Source organism: Hemicordylus capensis, chromosome 2 (genome assembly GCF_027244095.1).
Source record: "Hemicordylus capensis ecotype Gifberg chromosome 2, rHemCap1.1.pri, whole genome shotgun sequence".
NCBI classification, from domain to species: domain Eukaryota; kingdom Metazoa; phylum Chordata; class Lepidosauria; order Squamata; family Cordylidae; genus Hemicordylus; species Hemicordylus capensis.
Window position 1 is genome coordinate 383,304,468 of NC_069658.1, and position 21,006 is coordinate 383,325,473.

At 45.2% G+C, this 21,006-nt stretch overlaps 1 protein-coding gene across 2 annotated transcripts in view; it reads left to right on the forward strand.

The window, feature by feature from the left end:
- CFAP52 (cilia and flagella associated protein 52) overlaps positions 1-21,006 on the forward strand; it is a 55,030-nt gene that overhangs the window by 8,777 nt on the left and 25,247 nt on the right. For both annotated transcript variants that reach the window (XM_053301759.1, XM_053301760.1), the window contains exon 6: positions 5-121. In XM_053301759.1, coding sequence (XP_053157734.1) covers positions 5-121 — 117 coding nt within the window. The remainder of the gene's footprint in view (positions 1-4; positions 122-21,006) is intronic.

Sequence of the window (21,006 nt, forward strand, 5' to 3'; positions counted from 1 at the left end):
CCAGATGACGGATGATGACAGTTACTTCTACATTGGCACATCCACTGGTGATGTGCTGAAAATCAATACAAAAAGCACACTGATGAGTGACTATGGCCCAGTGAAGGAGAAGTTCAGCCTGGTAAGTGGCTAATTTGCTCCACCTCTTGGTAGCAGGATGTTAGTCAAGTAGATAATGTTGCTGGTATAAGATGTTGGAGATCTTGAACTGAAACTTTAGCGGAGGGACAGAGGCACCGTACTTTCAGCCCCATTATAGTAATTTCCCAGAGAGGAGGAGTCTGTAGACTTGCTCCCTGCTACACATCAGCACCACCATTGCAGATGGCCATAGAGTGGTATTTCAGGGCTCAGATGACTTAAGTGATCAAGAGCATTCCACCTGATCTCACAACACCTCGGACTTTGACCTTACTTCTCATTCTGAACATGTTTTTGTTTTTGTTTTTGCTGGAATATAGACTATAGAATAAAAATATATGGAATATAGAATAAAAAGTTGCTCTCTGACTGACTGTCCTCATTTGCTCACTTGCCTATTTGACTGACTGTCTATTTGACTGACTGGGAAGCTTGACAACCTCCCTGATTTGTACTTGCTTTTCTTCAGACAGCCAATTCAGATAGAAGGCTATTGGAACGATGTTCACAGGCCTGGTGAGAAACTACTATATGTTGTAACTGGACAAGGATCTCTTTTCCCACTCTAAAATAGAATTGTTCACATATGTCACAGAACTGTTTTAAAAATGAAAGACATACAAATTGAAGAGTATTCTACATATTAAGAGCAAGATATATGGATGTCTGTTTTAAAAAAAGAGTAGCATGTATTGCCCTCTAACTCTTTGGTTTTATTTCTCATCTTTATATTATCTAACATGGAGAGATTTCTGAATTGAGGAGCCCTTCAGCATGCTGATTCAGAAGCTGTCATCAATCCTGTGCTCTTTGTCTTCTTGTGGATGAGGGAGCTGGCCCACAGTTCAGAAAACTGCCTTTATAGGCTTCACTTGGTTTGACCCAGAGTCTTACAGGCTCCTGCATATCTGCTGGCTGTCATCCCACTGGGCAGACCTTCCCCATCTCTTAAAAGATGATGTTATTATAGGAGCTTGATCAGGCTACTTAAAAGCACAGGCATTCCCAAATTTGCCATTGTAGACTGAAAATACAAAGAGGATTTTCCACATGTGAGCAAGAGGACCTGGCAAGATGAGATTAATTCAAGTTGATTGACATTCTATGCAGTGTTAGAACTGCATAACAAGAGCTGCATTGGTGAAAAAAATCTGCATGTTGTCAAGCAGGGAGAGACATACAGAGGAGGAAAGAGGGGGGCAATCTTTTGCTGCTGCTCCTCCCTGCAAAATGACTTCAGGAATCTGTTCCTGAGGGCTGAAGCCAAAACGTCTATTTTGAGGGAGGAGAGAGCAGCAAAAATCACTCTTCTTCCACACACCTTTCCCTGCATAGCAGTGCACAGAACTGTGACGCTGTTCTCTACCCGTGCAGCTCTTGTTACATAGTTCTAACTGCACAGAATGTCAGCCGTTATCTTTAGTCTAGGTAACAAAGCAGCGTTTGGCCTGTCTGTAAAATATATCAGTTGCTTTATTTAGGCTTGTCAGATCTTGCAGATTTGGTTTGGAGGGGCTAAACTAGATGTTACATGGGAGAGCTGTGAATAGGAATCTCCTGTGCCCACCCCACTTAGATTTAAATGTGCTCACAGGAGCTGCTGGTTTGGATTTGGATTGTGGTGCTGAGTGAAGTGGGGTTAACCCTTCCCACCCCTACTTTCCCATTTGAAATCTCTGCCCTGAAGCAGCTATTTACCTGATAGGAGGGGGTACCCATATGGTACCTGCATGTTTTTGCCCTTAAGGGAAATAGCAAGGGTTTTACAGGATAGAGTGTTCTGGTCATGAAAATGGTGCTGGAGAAAATAGTTCCCACCTGTGCTGTGATCCTGATCCAATCTTTGGGGTCCATGGAGGTGCTTTTATTTTTGAAAAACAGTAACAAAGGAACTGGTCATGGATCTGACATTATTTGAACCTTGATTGGGTCATATTCCAAGCAGTTGTCCCACTGCCAGCTGACTGAGTGGGAGCATATTTTCTCTTTTTTCTTCCTGAACATCCCCTTGCCAAGTATGTATTGCAGAAAATCTTCTATTGGCCTCCCTTGTCCCTTTTTCAATATTTGTCTTTGTGCCCTTCTGCCATGCTGGCCCCGCCGTATGAAGGGAGCTTGTTTCCTCTCTTTTGTATTTCCTCAAGACCAGCTTCTTTAGCAAAGCCTTTCCTGAAGCATCTTAGCCTCATCCTACCTTATTTGATTCTTCACTCACTGCCTCATGATGCTCTGCCCTGATGTGTCTTGTGTAGATTATAACAAAACCACTCCCCCTCCATACTGCTTATCTATATCTCTACCACATTTGGGACCACTGGTGCTAAATATTAAATATTGGTAGCAGCAACAGCCACAGCAGCATCTCTTCCTATCCCTGTAGACGGGAGGAGGAAAAGATAATCTTCCAAGCAATGTGTCTCCCTTCATTCTAGTTCACACTAATGCAGAAAGTCCAGAGCTTGGGATCAGGTGGATAATTTTGCCAACTATAACTTGTTTGTGGCATGAGGAGACTTCAAAGAGGATCTCTGTACAAGGAACAAGTGTTGAATCTATGTACAGTTGAGCAAGTGCTGAATGTAGAAATGAATGGTAATTGGAACAGAGGCTGTCTTAACTCCATCCCACGCAGCTTGAAGAAGGAATGATAACCTGTGGGAAGAGACTGTTATGATAGGGAGGTTATTTTGGAACTATGTATTTGTTTGACTGTGCCAATTCCAGCTTGGAGAACAAAGGTTCCAAGGTGCATCAGTCTCATCAGGTTGTTCTAAGGTAATCATCCAGGTTGTTCCAGGCATTCCAGTTTATAAGCATAACCTGGAGTATGCAAGGGGGTGATGTAGGTCTCAACATGTCTTAATTTATTTGGTTTCCCCAGTGCAGCAAACTGGTCTCAATTTTGGATGGTGTGTTACTTGATGTGGAGCCAAGTGAATATGAATACCAATATTTATATTGGTATGAAGACAAATATTTATATACTGCTTTTCAACGAAAGTTACTAAAGTGGTTTACATAGATATAAATAAATAAAATGGCTCCCTGTCCCCAAAGGGCTCACAATCTTAAAAAAAGAAGCACGATAGACACCAGCAACAGCCACTGGAGGGATGCTGTGCTGGGGATGGATAGGGCCAGTTGTTCTTTCCCTGCTAAATAAAGAGAATCACCACTTTTAAAAGGTACCTTTTTGCTCAGTTAGCAGGGGATGGCCTCAAAAGCCCCCAAAGTTAGGCTTTTGAAATATTTTATTGTACTAGAGAAGAGTGGACCTTTCATCCACTATATTTTCTCGAGATTCACTTTATTTATAGCACCAAAAGACGTTTTGTAGATTCTAAACATATAGCTGGATTAAAAAGAAATAGCAGATGAATTCAGAATACACTTTACCTTTCTGAAAAATTTCTTCCAAATGGTTGTATGTAGCTCATATTGGGGTGAGGGACGCTCTGAGAATCCACAAGCAGGAAGGAAAGTTCTGTAGGTAGGTAGATTATATGCAGTGCTGCTTTAGTGAGTCTGTCCTTGAAGAATTCAAACCTTGAAAACTGGGAGGGAGTTTAAGAACCAGTAATAACTGAAGCAAAAGTCCAAAACATTATGGAACATTCCCTGAGATGATCATTCCGTAGCCTTTCCCCAGACTCTTCCTGTTGTGCATGTGTGAGCCCTCGGTTGTTTGCATTTAGCTGACCAAAAGTGTAGCACTATAGATAAAGATGTGTAATTTGGATATGGTTGGGAAGGGCTGTAGCCCAATTTGTGGAAATCCTGAATTTAGTCGTGGTAGATGTGTGTAATACTACCCCAACAGCTCTTCTTAAATAGGAAAAGCTACAGCCAGAAGGGCAATTGGAGAAGCAGCAGTGTGTGGTGTGTGTTTGTATGTGGGCACATTATGCACACTTGCAAGGGCAAGTGTGCATATTGGAGCCCTCTGGAGGAGGGGAGCCACTTAAGGGGCAATTAGGAGTAGGGAAATGGTAGGCAGGAATGAGTTGCGTTGCATTCCTTCTGCTGTTTCTCTGATCCTCTGGAAGCACTTTTTCTTTTTCAAAGAGGATGGTTGAGGTAATGTTCCATACATCTGCATGTAACATTTACTTCAGCCCTAGTACAACCCAGATGTGTTTGTGTTGTAAGGAGACTTTCAAGAGCAACTAGGAAGGTGACCAAAGGCTGGACTGCTGAGATTGTTAATAGTACTTGGAACTGAGGCTGTGGCATGGGTTCATGTAGATACTATAGAAAATGCAAGGAACCTTTCGCTCAGTAGCTCAAATACAACATTTGATCAGAGATGGTGATGAAGTGGCAGTGAAGTATAGCTTTTCTGAAGATTCCCATAGCAAAACTGGGCTTGGACCTCACTCAGCAAGTTAGTTCCTCCTATAAGCCTCACTCAGTGACAACTAGCTTAAAGTCCTTTCTGCAGTTTAAACACAAATGGGTTCTTCCTTGTTATTGCTCAGAGATTACTTTTGGGTTTGTTTGGGTTTTTTTAAAGAATTCTCTACTTAGGGCTACTACAGATTTTTATTCTATATGTTGTTTAGCTACATTAGCCTGTTTTTACAAAGAAGGCAAAGATTTCTATGGCATCTAACCAATGAACATACCTAACTAAAAGTTTCCATTATCAGATGCATAAAGTAGACTACACACACACACAGCATGGAAACATCTTTACAGGATTAGATAAATGTATTGTGTCTGTGGTACAACAAAGATTATTGTATGTAAAAGCTAAAACATGCATTGTGGCTAAGCTTTTATGGACCAGAACTCACTTTGTCAGATTCATGAAGTGGCCAACTAAATGCTAGGCATATATTCCATGACTAGGAGAGAATATACCTACTCATTTGTGATGCATTTAGTTTTTAAGGCTCCATGAGACGATGTAATATTTGCTGTAGAAAACTAACATAGAAAGGTTGCACACACGACCATATTGCCTGGCAGGCGGGCGGGCGGGGAGGGCTGCTGCACACTGTCTCCCTCCCCAGTTTGCTCTGCTGCTTGCTGCAGCCCACGAGCTGCGGTGTGGCAGGCAGCAGAGCAAGGAGCCAGGGGAGGAAGTCCTCCAGCATCTCTCAGTGCTCTGCACCAGGAGCACGGTGTGTTGAGGGATCCTTCCTCAGCCAGACACTCTTGCTCCCCAGCTTGGTGTGTGCTTGTGCCCTTAACCCTGGCTAAAGGCCGGGGTAAAAAGTAGGGTTAGGCGGGGTGGGAGCTCCTTTGCCTTGGAAGCTAAGTGTAAAGGGAAAACATGTGGGAGAAAATATATTTTGTGATGGTCCAGGTAACTGACACTATGGCCCAGTTGTAGGCCTGCACAACATAAGGCCGAGGGGTCAGATCTGGCCCCGAGACAATTTTTTGCTCCCCCCCAAAACAACAACAACAAAAACCAGGAATATCCTACAACAGCAGGAGCCATGAAGAGCTCTTGGCTTATCCTGTTGATGAGCAGGAGCAGTTCAAATGCTTGAGACCAGATGAGATGTCTGTGGCAATGATGGACCAAACAAGTGATCCAGTTGCTGTTGCTTGAGCAGCAGCAGCAGCCATGCATGAAGTGGGTTGGAACAGCAGTTGTGGCAGCATCAGGCAGGCATGGACAGAGCACACTCCAGAAAGGCAGAGGGTCACTCTTTTGGCTAGTTTCCTCTTCTCCAAGGGGGACCATCTTCTGTCCTCTCCAGAAACTGCCTTACAATGCCATCCTATGCACATTTACTCAGAAATATGTCCCATAGTATACCCAATAAGGCTTACTCACAAGTAAACATGCCTAGGATTGCAGCCTGAAAACAACATAATTTAGGGAGAAGACTTGGCATTTGTTTGAGGCTGGCATGCACTCCAGGTTCTCCACTGACTGAGCAGGGACAGGGCTTCTCCTTGGTTAAAATTGAGGGTCCCTTGATGAGGGCAGAGACCCACAAGGAGCTAATAGTTGTTTTCATTAATAGTGTTTTTAATGTAATAATGCACTGAAGATTTTATTATTACATTTCCATACCACCCCATCCAAACAGCTCTGTACACCCAGTCATGGTTGATTCTGGCCTACCGGGACATTTGTGTTGTTTGCTCCCTATTGTTATGAGCCTTGGGCTTGTGTACTCCCCCTTTTCCTTTGCATGTGAGGGGAGGGCATTTAACACTTTGAGGGCATTCTCACAATCACTGGAAAGTGGGCTAAGGGAGCTTAGCCTGCTTCCCAGTCATCGTGAGAACCAGCGGGCTCGCAGGTGAGCCCGGTGGTTCCCTGGCGGCTAGCCCGCCAAAGTAGCCCTACTCTTAGCCCAGGTTAGCGGAGTGAGTGCTCTGCTAACCCGGGCTTCCTGATCGTGTATTGCCGCGGCGCAGCTCCGTGCCACAAAAAGACATGAGGAGACGCCTGGCCGGAAGGCTGCAAGCAGCCTCCCAGGCTCAGGGGTCTCTCCAGGATGCCCAGGATGCTGCCTTGATCGTCTGTGGGAAGAGCGGGTCCAAAGTCCAAAGCTGAGCCCGCTCTCCCCACAGAACCCGCTCCAGCGGGTCTCACCGATCGTGAGAGTCGCCTCATTCTTTCACAATTTGTAACAAACAGTTACTGTTTGTCTGAACCTGGGATACTGGTTTGTTCAAGGATCAAATCCTGATATGATATTTTAGTTTGTTTTGGTGTTACAAAGCAGTTTCCTGAATGTGAATGTAATACAAAATTGTAGTTTATAACAAACCACAAATGAAAGCTTCCAGTCTCTTCCCTTCCCATCTGGAGGAGAAAAGGGAAAGAGATAGAGAGCACATGAGCCTGAAGTTTGTGCTGGCTCCTGCTGACAGCAACAAACCATGTTGCTACTATGTATCAGGAATTGGCCCAGTGCCTAAATGGATCTACCTCCTATTTGCAATATATACAGACTTTGTAAGCAATACATATAATGTATGTGGTTGATTTAATATCACACAATCTTAGAACTATAGAGCAGGAGGGAACTGAACATCACAATCCAGCCCCCTGAGATGAAGCTAGATCCCCTGGCCGATCTGATCCGCAGCATCATGTTGCTGCAGTGCTCCGCCCCAGGGTTGCTACGGACTTTGAAGCAGCCCTGACGCTAGAGATGTGCACGGAACCAGTTCAGAGGTCATTTATGGGCCTCCGAACTGGTCCAAAGAACCGGTTCGACAGCGGGAAGTGTCTAACCCTAAGAGTGGGGGAGGGTGCACTTACCCCTTCTGCCGCTTTCCCCCCGCCGGCATCCGTTTTAATCCATGTCCATCCAGGTGGCAGTGTACCTCCCTGCTGCCCCGTTGCCCCCGTTGTCCAGATATGACTGGAAGTCTCCGACACACAGGCACATCAGAGACTTCCAGTCATATCCAGACAATGGGGACAACGGGGTGGCAGGGAGGTACGCTGCCACCCCGATGGGCTTGGATTAAAACAGACGCCGGTGAGGGGAAAGCAGAAGAAGGGGTAAGTGCACCCTCTTCCACTCTTAAAGCAGCACCCCTGCCGCCTTCGAGGCTCCCCACCGTGGTTCCATGCACATTCCTACCTGACGCTGGTTAAAATGAGTAGTGCTGGTAGTGCTACCAAGGTTTTCCCCATTCACCACAACAGGGAAAACTGCAGCCATGCTACTTGTGTGTTCTGACCAGTGTTGGGGCTGCTTCTGAGTCCACAGCACCGCTGGGGTGGAGCATTACGTCAATGTGATGCTGCGGATCATGTCATCCCGGTCTCCAAACACCTCATACAGATTACTTGTTATATTTCCAGCCTGCTGTTCTCTAGTTTACACACCCCAAAAGATTTGTCAACATCAAATCTGGGAAGAGCATCTGTGTGCTTGCATGCAGAAGGGCATCTTCCTTTCTGGGCATCTGGGAAGAGCACCTGTATGCTTGCATGCAGAAGGTTCTAAGTTCCCTCCTGGCATCTCCAAGAGAGACTTCTGCCTGAAACCTTGGAGAAGCCGCTGCCAGTCTGTGTAGATAGTATTGAGCTAGATGGTAGAGATGTGCATGAATCGCAGATTGCAATTCATTTCGTAGTTGAATCAAAATCAGCTGTTTTCCACTGTGAATCTGGCCATCTCAAAACCAGTTCAATTTAGACTTGATTTTTAAAATCAAATCCAAATCTATTCAATCTGTGCTCTGGGGAGAAGAGCCTCTGATACACTTTTAAAAGAAAACGGTGCTGGGGCACCCCGAAATTAAACTACTGTAACCTGACCCTCCAGTGCCACCATCCCCCTGTGGCTGCTAGCCGCTCCTGTGAAGAAGAGGCACCTGCCCGCCTGAAAGTAATAGTTTAAATTTTAAGGCTCCACTTCTCTGACGGAAGCGGAGACACCATAGTAGCGCTGGCAGCGGCAGGGAGGTGGCAATCGGACCCACCATCCCCCTCCGCACCGCCAGCCTCACCTGGCTCCCCGCAGTGCTCACTTGCAGAGCTGGCAGCAGCTGGGGAGGCAGCAATTGGCCCACCATCCCTCCCTGTGGCCAGCCGCTAGCGCTCAAATCAGAACTGCACCGGGCTCCTTTAAAAGGCCTCTGTGCAGGTTCACTAGAACACCGGTGCTTTAGCACAAAAGCACCAGTGTTCTAGCAAAAAAGAACACCATTAGATGGCCTCCCCACGCCTGCACAGAGGCCATTTAGAGGAGCCCAGCACAGTTCTGATTTGAGTGGTAGCAGCCGGCCGGGAGGGATGGCAGTCTGATTGCCGCCTCCCCAGCTGCTGCCAACTCTGCGAGTGAGCACCACAGTGGGCCAGGTGAGGCCAGCAGCGGGGAGGGGGATAGCGGGTCCAATCTCTGCCACTGCCAGACATACTTGCCGGAGGAGTGGAGCCTTAAAACCAACTACTACTTTCAGACGGGCAGGCGCCAGGCGCCTCGTCTTCACAGAAGCAGCCAGTGACCGCAAGGGGATGGTGATATTGGTGGGTCGGGTCACCACTTCAGGCTCTGCAACAAATGTAATTAATTTCAGGGTGCCCCAGTGCCATTTTCTTTTTAAAGTATATCAGACAGTGCCTCTCCTCCCCCCTCAACCATTTCATTGATGGCTGAATTGATTCAGCTAGATTCTACTAGAATCTGGCTTATTTCAATTCAACCTCGAAAATAATCACCTCTTTTGGGAGTGATTCATTACAAGGGAGAAACACTTGAATCAGCCAGATTAGAGTAGAATCGGTTTGCACATCTCTACTAGATGGACAATGGGCTGACTTGGTATAAAGCAGCTTTCTATGTTCCTATCGTGTATCAAGTTAAAGGCAGGCATTCCAGAAATGCCTGCAGGGTGGGGAATTAGTCTAGTAAAAAAACAGACTCAGCTTTGTGACATGTTTTACTTAAAATTATTTCCATGAAAATAGTAAATCTCATACAGTGAGAACCACATGTTGGCTTCTGGTGTTCAGTGCTTTATTTATTTATTTTTGTCTCGTTAGCAGTGTTACCAAACCTATTTTGAATCTAAGAAATTACACAACTTTTACTGAAATGAAAGAATACAAATGAAAGATTAGTAGAGTAAACCTATATGTAAAAATCCAAGTTGGATTGCTCATATTTATTTTTTGTTTCCAGACTAAGTTCAATCTATTACAATCAGCAGGATTGCTGCCACTGATGTTAATAGGATAGTGGGACTCATATTAAAAGGTAAAGGTTAAGTGTGCCGTCAAGTCAGTTTCGACTCCTGGTGCCCACAAAGCCCTGTGGTTTTCTTTGGTAGAATACAGGAAGGGTTTACCATTGCCTCCTTCTGCTCAGTATGAGATGATGCCTTTCAGCATCTTCCTATATCACTGCTACCTGATATAGGTGTTTCCCCCCTCACATGCTCCTAGGCAGGACTTTGTAACTAGTTTGAAAAAACAGAAGCGTCTAGAGCTTGAGAGGGATGACTCCACCCCCAGTGCTTTCAGGCCAAGTTAAAAAGGTATGATGGTAGACAACGTGTACCAAGAACGTATAAACAGAACAGAGATAAAAATCATATAACTAACAGAAGAGAAACGGTGTCTCATAATACATGGAGGTCAATGGTAACTTTCCTCCAAAGTAGTCTGTTAAGATTTTGCTGCATAACACTGAATCAATTGCAAGCAACATGTCATGACCATAAGTAATCAAGGATGTGATACCCCAGGAGCAGACAGGTGTGCTAAGCCTTGAGGGCCGTGATGTCCTTGACCCATAGTCTGGGAAACATACCAGCGGGGATTCGAACCGGCAGCCTTCTGCTTGTTAGTCAAACATTTCTCTGCTATGCCATTAGGTGGCCCTGGGACTCATATTATCCTCTTTATAATGGGATTATGGGACATGTTTCAGATAAGAATAACTTCTCCATTGAGATCGCCACCATAATTGTCAAGAAATAGTATAGCTTTATGTTCTTTCATAGCTAAAGTCTACTGATTTAAAAAACAACTACTAAACAAAAGTAAAGGAAAAGGCATCCCTTCATATTCATATTGTAAGCACAGTTGCTCAAGTAAAAAGAGAGGGCTGTGTGCTTTGAAAAGGGGTTATCAAAGATATTGGGGCATTTATATTTTGGGAGATTTGTGAATCACTTGAGTGAAAGCCATTAGAATGGGATAAGAGCTTTGTGTCCCTGCAGGGAAAAAAGTGAGCATCATTTGCCCTGGGAGTTATCTTTTGTAATTCTGATTCATCAAGGCTGTGATTTCTTTGTGTAACAAGTAAATAATAAAAGAACTGCTCAACCTTCCAGCAGCCTTTGTGCTTTGCTCACAAGGGAAATTGCAGGGTGTAATGCAGAGTATTGCATCATTAATATGAGCTGCTCAGCATCATGAATAACAAGTGTGGATTATAAAGCTGTCTGCTCACAGTAATTCAAGGAACAGTCTTGAAATGGTAGTAGTAGGGCTGGAATTAATCTATAGTTCTGTTGACAGATCTGTGTATGAAAGATTTTACCATTTAAAGGCTGGAGCATTGGGGCATTGTAGCTGTTAGTGATATTGGGTTTGATTTCATTGCAGTAAGAGGGCCTCCCCAAGTAAATATGTTTAGGATTGGGAGTGGTGTAAACAATATAGCTGGGGAAAGGAAAGCCTTGTCAGGAGTGCATTAAGGCTTCACATTTGCCAGCAAGGTAGTCAAAAGCTGCCATCATGTAACTTCTCGCTTGTAGGGGAGTTTATTTGTAATCCTGTCACTTGTCACATGTCTTAGCTCAGGGGGTGTTTCAAACAGTACTCTTTTAGGAAGTACCATGCAACAGTAGATCAAAGGCAGAACTGATGGGTATTTGATAGTTGGGGACTTGTAAAATGCTGCTGATGCCCCTTAGAAATTTTTGTGTTTTAAAATAATCCTGCTTCTGGAAAATAATTTCTGGAGAGGAGGAGCACCTGTCTTTTTACTCATTATATTTGCGCGGAAACAAGCTTACTGTCTAATGTTTATTCAACACATGCAGGCATGAACATCTGTTTATCTCACAAGATAAGCATCTGTTTATCTCTCAACTTTTGGTTGCAATACTGAAAGCGAATGTTGCTGTTAACCACTGTCCAGTTCAATAATGCAGGCACCCCTTGTTATGGGCACTTGCAATGTAACAGTATGGTTAGGATGCCACATTATCAGGGGCACTCTTACCCCTAGACTTTGGGGCCGAAGTCCAGGGCTTCCACACCCCCTGGGACCCCGAAATCATCTTTAGTCTGTCCTGGGTGTTCTAGTTTGTGCCCTCAAGAACCTACGTGTTAAAAAGTGATGCTTAACTTGCAGAAGGGGGGCCTCCAAAGGCATTTAGGTCCAGGCTCCAAAATTACCTAGGCACAATTCTGTACATGATAAGGAATTTATGTGAGCAGTTTCAAACGCAGTTTGGAAAGATTGTAGCCATGAACCGTTGGTTGGTGTTGGCACAGTTTAAAATCCACCCAATTATATTAGAAAGCCATTCAGATGGCTTACCACATGGAGCCCTTACTTATGGGTTGCTGCATATATGAAGTTGGCCTAAAGTAATCAAGGAAAACAACACCTTGCGTTGGTTGGTTGGTTGACTGGTTGGTTGATTGATTAAGTGCCGTCAAGTCAGTGTCAACTCTTAGCGACCACATAGATTCTCTCCAGGATGATCTGTCTTCAACTTGGACTTTTAGGTCTCTCAGTGGTGCATTTATTGCTGTCGTAATTGAGTCCATCCATGTTGCTGCTGGTTGTCCTCTTCTTCTCTTTCCTTCAACTTTTCCCAGCATTATGGACTTCTCACGGGAGCTGGGTTTTCACATAATGTGTCTGAAGTATTATAGTTTGAGCCTGGTCATTTGTGCCTCGAGTGAAAATTCTGGATTGATTTGTTCTGTGATCCATTTGTTTGTTTTCCTGGCTGTCCATGCTATCCTTAAAAGTCTTTTCCAGCACCGAAGTTCAAAAGCGTCAATGCTTTTTCTATCTTGCGTCTTCAAAGTCCCACTTTCGCATTCATAGTGTGTCACAGGAAAAACCGTTGTGTGAACGATTCGAATCTTTGTGGTTATAGACATGTCACAGCATCTAAATATCCTTCCCAAGGCCTTCATTGCAACCCTACCAAGTGCTAGTCTGTGGCGTGTTGCTTGACTGCTGGATCCTTTACTGTTGATGGTCAGTCCTAAAAGGCAGAGACTATCTACTGCGTCAATGTCTTCATTATCAATTCTGAGGCTGGTTGTTGTACCTGTTGTCATTAGTTTAGTCTTCTTTACATTTAGTCATAGTCCAATTTTTTCACTGTGCTCCTTGACTTTAATTACTTGAGCTTGCAGATCATCTGCATTCTCAGCTATCAGAGTGGTGTCATCACTGTAAAGCTGGTTATTGAGCTTTCTTCCTCCAACTTTAAACCCATGCTCATCTTCTTCCAATCCAGCTTCTCTCAGTATATGTTTAGCATATAAGTTGAATAAATAAGGAAAAAGTATACAGCCTTGTCCTTTTCCTTTGTTGATCTGGAACCAGTCTGTTTCACCATGTTCTGTCTGGACTGTGGCTTCCTGTCCTTTGTATAGGTGTTCTGGGATGCCCATTTTCCTAAGGATATTCCACAACTTGAGATGGCCAATGCAATCATAGGCTTTTCTGTAGTCAATAAAGCACATAATGACTTCTTTTTGGTATTATTTGGCTTTCTCAATTATCAAGCATGTATCAGCAATGATGTATCTTGTTCCTCGGCCTTTTCTGAAACCAGCTTGAATATCCAGCATTTCACTTTCTACCTAGGGCTCTAATCTGCATTGGATAATCTTGAGCATTATTTTGCTAGCATTTGAAATTAAGAATATTGTGCGATGGTTTGCACAATCTGTTCAGTCTCCTTTCTTTGGTATGGGTATGTAGACTGAAATCTTCGAATCTGTTGGCCACTGTGTCGTTCTCCAAATTAGCTGGCATAGTTTGGTTAGAGCCCTGACTTTTTCTTCTTCTGTTGCCTGCCATATTTCTCTAGCTATTCCATCAATTCCTGTAGCCTTCCGACTTGGCAATGACAGGAGTGCTGATCTAACTTCATCTTCCAGTACTAGAGGTTCTTGCAATTAGGGAATATCTTCTAGAGTATCTTGGATGTTGATGTCCGTGCTGTACGGATTTTCAGTATATTCCTTCCATCTCTGATCTTCTCTGAATCAGTTACTATTAGGGGTGGGTCCGGACAGGTCCGGAGGCCATTGTAAAGGCCTCCGGACCGTCCGCACCGGTTCGGACCTGGCCGGTCCGGTCCGGGTGGAGGGAGACCCTTTAAGGGCGGGGAGGGTTTACTTACCCCTCCCGCCGCTTTGCCCCCTCCAGCGCCCGTGGTTATTGTAGAAATTGGGGCGGCAGGACACCTCCCCGCCGCCCCTTCTTGCTCCGCAATTCAAAAGGCTGCAACAAGCCTTCTGCGCACGCGGCACACGAGCTTCACGTCGACCCGACGCGACGAGTAGACCGGGCCTCCGACCGCCAGAGTTCCTCCCTGCCGCCCCTGCCCCCGTCGTCGTTATCCAAGCCTCAAACAGAGCAGAGCTAGCGGCGCGCATGCGTCCTTCGCAGCACGTGCGCCAGCAGCGGAGACGAGCGCGTGCGCCGCGAAGGGCACATGTGCGCCGCTAGCTCTGCTCCGTTTGAGGCTTGGATAACGACGACGGGGGCTGGGGCGGCAGGGAGAAACTCTGCCGCCCCAAGAAGATTTTTGAAAGTACCAGCGCCGGAGGGGGAAGAGCGGCGGGGGGGGGGGTAATACCACCCCCCCTTAAAGAGAGACTCCCCCGCCCTTCTGAACCTCTGGACCACCGGAATGCCGAACCGGTCCGGAGGGCTTTTATATTGTGCCCGAACCGAACCTTGCACACTACTATTGGCTAGGAAAGATAAGGGAGGAGACATAAGGAAGCAACCATCTGCATTTTGCACCTAAGACACCACAGTCTCGAGATAATAAACAAACAGAGCCCCGTTCGCATCTACATAGCCTGTTCTTGCCTTTGTCTACTGCAGTGACTCGTCCATCCCCACAATGATTGCTGTTTTGCAAGAAAGTACTTATCCTCCAGGGTGGGATAGCCACCTCATTGAATCAACAGTTGCCCCAAGGAACATCTGCAAGTATAACTACTCTAAACAAGCCACATGGCTTCAGAGCCTTCAGAACCTTGAGAGCCTCAGAACTCTGTGGGGATCCAACCATCCTACAGGCTCTCACATGCTGCGAGCTGCTGCTCCTTGCCCCTCTTCCCTGCTGCATCCCACTCTCTACTCATGAGGAGGGACCTGGCCCAACCTACATGCAATGAACACACCCAGGAAGGACAGGTAATACTAATACCTCTAGCCATCCTAATACCTGGAGGTAATACTAATACCTCCAGCTTCCTTGCCTCTTTCTCTGCCTCTTTCCCTCCTCTCCAGGCACTCTTTATTGCAAGCCTCCAACTAGACTCATTATTAAATACTAGCCAAAGTTATCGAATTTGCTAACCCAACTCTTTTGCTCTCTGTAACTCCCCACTTTTACCCTAAATAAATCCTTGAAATTGTAAGCATGTCTCCTCATTCTTTCCCATATACCAAACCTGCTTAAATTGATACTGTGTCAGAACTGCACCCCAATTGAGTTAATTTCCCCATGCAAGCAAAAAGCATAGCTGGCCAACGTTTCGGTGCAGTTTTGGTAACAGCATTGGTTCTCATCCTTCCTAACGATGTCCATGTTTTGGGTATAAACATTTTGGGACACCCTATGCAAGATGCTGCCATGCGGGGAAAGAAAATCCAAAGCTGCAAAGACAGAATTACAATGGGAACGTGGAACAGAAGAAGCTTGAATACAGGGAAGCTCGACACAGTGAAAGATGAAATGAATCAACTGAAGATTGACATCTTGGGCATCAGTGAATTAAAAAGGACTGGAATAGGACACTTGCAGTCAGAAAATCATACCGTTTACTACTCAGGACACCAAAAACAAGGACGGAATGGTGCTGTTTTCACAGTCAGGAAGGACACAGCAATGACTGTACTTGGGTACAAGGCAGTCAGTGACCAACTAATATCAATTAGATTTTGTGGACAACCCTTTAACATGACAGTTTTTCAAGTCTACGCCCCAACGACTGATGCAGAAGAAGAGGAGGTTGATGAGTTCTATGCACAAATTCAGTCTGAAATTGACAGAACATGCAAGCAAGATGTGCTGGTGGTGGTTGGAGACTGGAATGACAAAGTAGGAAATGGTAAGGAGGAAAACACAGTCGGACTGGAAACAGAAATGAAGCAGGAGAATTATTTGTTCGTTTCTGCCAAGCCAATGATCTCTTCTTTATCAACACATTCCTCAAACAAACAAAGTGGTGCCAATACACATTGACATCACCAGATGGAGTACATAGAAATCAAACTAATTACATTATTGGTGCAAGAAGAGGGAAGATCTCAGTTATAACAGCAAAGATGTGGCCGGGGGCCGATTGTGGAACAGATCATGAAATGCTCATGTGCAAGTTCCAAGTCAAGCTAAAACAGAAAAACAAAGCTATTCAGCTTCCACGATATGATCTTGAGAATGTACCCAACATTTTCAAGAAGAACATCTGGAACTGCTTTGAAGTTCTGAACCTCACTGATAGGGAACCAGAGGAACTGTAGAATGAAATCAAAGAAGTTGTTAAGGAAGAATGTGAAAAGAGACTGCCAAAGACCAAGAAACAGAAGAAAGCAAAATGGATGTGAGAACAGACGATGGAAATTGCTGAGGAGAGAAGCCGAAGTCAAGAAAGATAAAGACCTCAGGAAGGAACTTTATAGGGAATTTCAGAAAGCTGTTAGAAGAGACAAGGAACAGTACTACAATGACATCTGTAAAGACTTTGCGGATGGAAATAGACATGGAAAAACAAAGCAAGTTTTCCAAAAGATCTCTGAACTCAGAAGGAGGTTCCAACCTCAAACTGGTGTGCTAAGGAGTGCCAAAGGACAGATAGTAACTAGGGGTGTGCACGGAACCGCACACCTGTGGTCCGGCACTGTGGAGGGGGTCCCTTTAAGGGCGGGGAGGGTTTACTTACTCCTCTTGCCGCTTTGCCCCCTCCAGCGCCCATAGTTATTGTAGAAATTGGGGCGGCAGGATACCTCCCCGCCTCCCCTTCTTGCTCCGCAATTCAAAAGGCTGCAACAAGCCTTCTGCGCACGCGGCACGCGAGCTTCACGTCGACCCGACGCGACGGGTAGACCGGGCCTCCGACTGCCGGAGTGCTGATCTAACTTCATCTTCCAGTACTAGAGGTTCTTGCAATTAGGGAATATCTTCTAGAGTATCTTGGATGTTGATGTCTGTGCTGTACAGATTTTCAGTATATTCCTTCCATCTCTGATCTTCTCTGAATCAGTTACTATTAGGGGTGGGTCCGGACCGGTCCGGAGGCCATTGTAAAGGCCTCCGGACCGTCCGCACCGGTTCGGACCTGGCCGGTCCGGTCCGGGTGGAGGGGGACCCTTTAAGGGCGGGGAGGGTTTACTTACCCCTCCCGCCGCTTTGCCCCCTCCAGCGCCCATGGTTATTGTAGAAATTGGGGCGGCAGGACACCTCCCCGCCGCCCCTTCTTGCTCCGCAATTCGAAAGGCTGCAACAAGCCTTCTGCGCATGCGGCACGCGAGCTTCACGTCGACCCGACGCGACGGGTAGACCGGGCCTCCGACCGCTGCTGGCGCACGTGCTGCGAAGGACGCATGCGCGCCGCTAGCTCTGCTCTGTTTGAGGCTTGGATAACGACGACGGGGGCAGGGGCGGCAGGGAGGAACTCTGCCGCCCCAAGAAGATTTTTGAAAGTACCAGCGCCGGAGGGGAAGAGCGGCGGGGGGGGGTAAGTACTACCACCCCCCCTTAAAGAGAGACTCCCCCCAGTGCCGGACCACGCTTCTGTGGTTCCGTGCACATCCCTATTAGCCAATCCATCAACTTTAACGGTGTGGGAAATGGCCACTTCTGTGCTTCTTCCATAGAGTATTCCAGCTGTTATCTCTTAGGCGGGAGTATCTTCTCCCAGAACAATTTGCTTTTGGTAGGTCTATTCAGCTGGTTCATCTCCATTAGACAAGGAGTAGGCACGTCCTGTTTCGGTTTGTTGACTCTTGGACCTAGAGGCATGCTGCCAAACTCAGCCTTGGTTTAATGACTGATTTGTGCTGAACTACTTGAGTTTACATGAGGTGGAAAGTTCATGGAGACTATGATCCCATAGTCTCATGCTGTATGTGTATTATATAGAGGGGTGCTCTTTGTGTGACCCTGAAACATGGCTTTTGGCAACAGTGCTGAGACAAATCCAGAGAGACACATGGAGGCATCTGGGAAACAAGGTACTGGGTTGAATGGAGTAATTAATCTAACCCAGAAAGGTGATTCTTATGTGACTGCTCAGTGAGCATTGAAGTATCAGAGACTTCCTCTTAAAATGTAAAGAACTTTAATGATGACTCCTGTCATGATCTTCTCTTTACCTGCTTCTCAGTCTTTCTTTCTTAATTGTCTGATATCCCTTCTGGAGGTGCAGTGTTCAAATGGCCACTGCAGCATTTAATAATGCAGAGTCCCACTGTACATACAGGGAGCAATTCCCCCCCCCCCCGCTCTCACCTGGAACTTCACCCTGTGACCAAAGGCAGGTCCCTGAGGGTCACACAGCCCTCAGTGACCTACTTCTGAGTCACAGGAAGTGCTTCCAGGGAAAGTGGGATTGGCAAAAAAATTTCTCCCTTATGCACACAGTAGGATTCTTCATTACTGAATGTTGTAGAGCCGGTTTGCATGCTGTACTTCTGCACCATTAGTGGGGATGTACAGTACCATGTACCCTTCTCATGCCATGCCCATTCATTCCCAAAAACTGAAAAAAGGTTTCTATCATGTTAACGTCGTCCACTCTTACATTAATGTCTTTGTTTCAGGTGTTAAAGATTTCACTCCTATTCACACTTACCTGGAAGTAAGCCCTGTTGAACAAAATTGGACTTGCTTCTGAAATTGACTTGACAACACACTTTACCTTTACCTTTTCTGAATAAACAGACAGCAGGCACTTTACACTTTCTTTGGCAGCCCAAGTAAAAGCTGAAGTGAATGTATGAAGGGGGAATGTACATACCCAAATACTCAGAGGCACATAACTATTGATGATGATGATGGTGATGATAATATTTATATAGCACTAGTTGAGTGTTCAAAGTGCTCTATGTGTATTATCTTGATGTAAACCATACAGCAGCCAAGAAGATAAGTATTACTATCCCCATATTGCAGATAGGGAGCAGAGACTGAGTGACTGCTCAAGGCTATAGGAAGTACATGGCAGAGGCCATGGCTCAGTGTCTTAGACACTGCATTACACCATTTCATTTATTTCCCTGCATGAATATGAAGCTCTTCATCCCATTCTAATGATTTTCATTCAAGTGGTTTACAGATCTCTCAAAATGTCAATTCAAATCAATCTTATTATGGTCTCCAACCAGCTATATCACATAACACTACTCAATTTTATCTCAAGATGTAAACACCCTAATATCTTTGATAACCCCTTTTCAGAGTATACAGTTTTCTCTCTTTACTTGAGCAATGGAGGCTGAAATGTGTATAATATACACACTTTCCCCTGCTAACTAAGCAAAGAGGCACCTTTCAAAGTGGTAATTTTCTTATATTTAGCTGGGCCCTATTCAGCCCCTCCCGGAGTCGAAATCGACTTGACAGCACACTTTACATTTATTTAGCCCCAACACAGCATCCCTCTAGTGGCTGTTGCTGGTGTCTACTTTCTATTTCTTTTTCGACTGTGAGCCTTTTGGGGGACAGGGAACCATCTTCTTTTCCATGTAAACTCCTTTAAGAACTTTAGTATTGAAAAGTGGTATATAAGGTAGGTAAGTAGTAATAATAATAATGGCCAGCATCCTGACTACTGCTCTATTTGTGGAATGAACAAAGTTGCGCTAGCACAAGAAGATGACATTGCTGCACATAGTCATGAGGATTTTTAAAATTCCATAAGAACACAAGAAAAGCCCTACTGGTTCAGGCCCAACTGGTTCAGGCCCAAGGCCTATCTAGTCCAGCATCTTGTTTCATACAGTGGCCCACCAGATACCCCTGAGAAGCCCACAGGCAGAAGGTGAGGGCATGCCTTCTCTATTGCTGTTGCTCCCCTGCAACTAGTATTCAGAGGCATTTTGCCTCTGAGGCTGGAGGTGGCCTATAGCCCTCAGACTAGTAGCCTAGTCTGTTGCGCAAACGTTCCTTTCAAAACCTTCCTTTCAAATGTTCCTTTCAAAACCTATGAGGCCTGGCGCAGGTTGCACACAGCTCTTGTGCTAATTCAGACATGCTTGCTCTAGCTCAACACTAATCTGGAAGGCAAGCCCCAGGATTTAGTGCAACTAACCTTGTGCTAGTGCCTTGTACTAGCGCAATATCCCTGTGAAAGTGCAGCATTAGTCAGAATGTCGGCAAAGAATTGTAATCCAGTGAAGCTGCCTTTGCCCACTGGTCTCTGGCACGTCTCTACTATGTATTTGGAGATGCCTGCCTTCCCATCACATTTTGTGCACTATACATCAAATGAAGTAGCTTGCTTGTGAAAGTCTTTACCACAAACACCAGTGTAACATTAAGGTACTGCTCGATCATGTGGAAGTGGATTTCAGTGGATTTACACGTACATGTTGAGGATTTTTTCATATTGCATAGTGACCATGCAGAAAATGCTAGATGAAATGCCATCAAGTTTCTTTGGCATAACACAAACAACCAAAATAATGGCCCCATGCTTGCCATATTCTAGAACTGATTTCATCAACCCAAATGTATGCCCCTCTCTGTACAACTGAGAGCAGTACATGTGTGTGTATGTGAGACATGGTATAAGTGTAGAGTTGCTCTAATAGGCAGTTGAATAAATCAGGAAACATACTTGATTTCCTTATGAACACATAGGAAATTCTTGACCAACTGGGGTTTCCTGACCTCCATCCAGTTCTTTAGTTACTGGATAACGTTTCTGCTGGCAAGGTCTTGAATGTGATGTTTCTTGGAAGAAGGGTGAGATAAAAAGTTGATAAATATTTTGCATATCCATTGTCTTAAATCAGAGGCGTATCGAGGGAAAATAGTGCCTAGGGCAAACACTGAAATTGCGCCCCGTCCAAGCATCTGACACCCATCTTTCAGATAACTTTACCATAATATCAGCTGAAAAATACAAGTCAAGCTCGTTAATCTTTTAATATTTCAAAAACTATTTAGCAGTGGACTTAGCCAGACCAAAAAATGCTGGAAAAC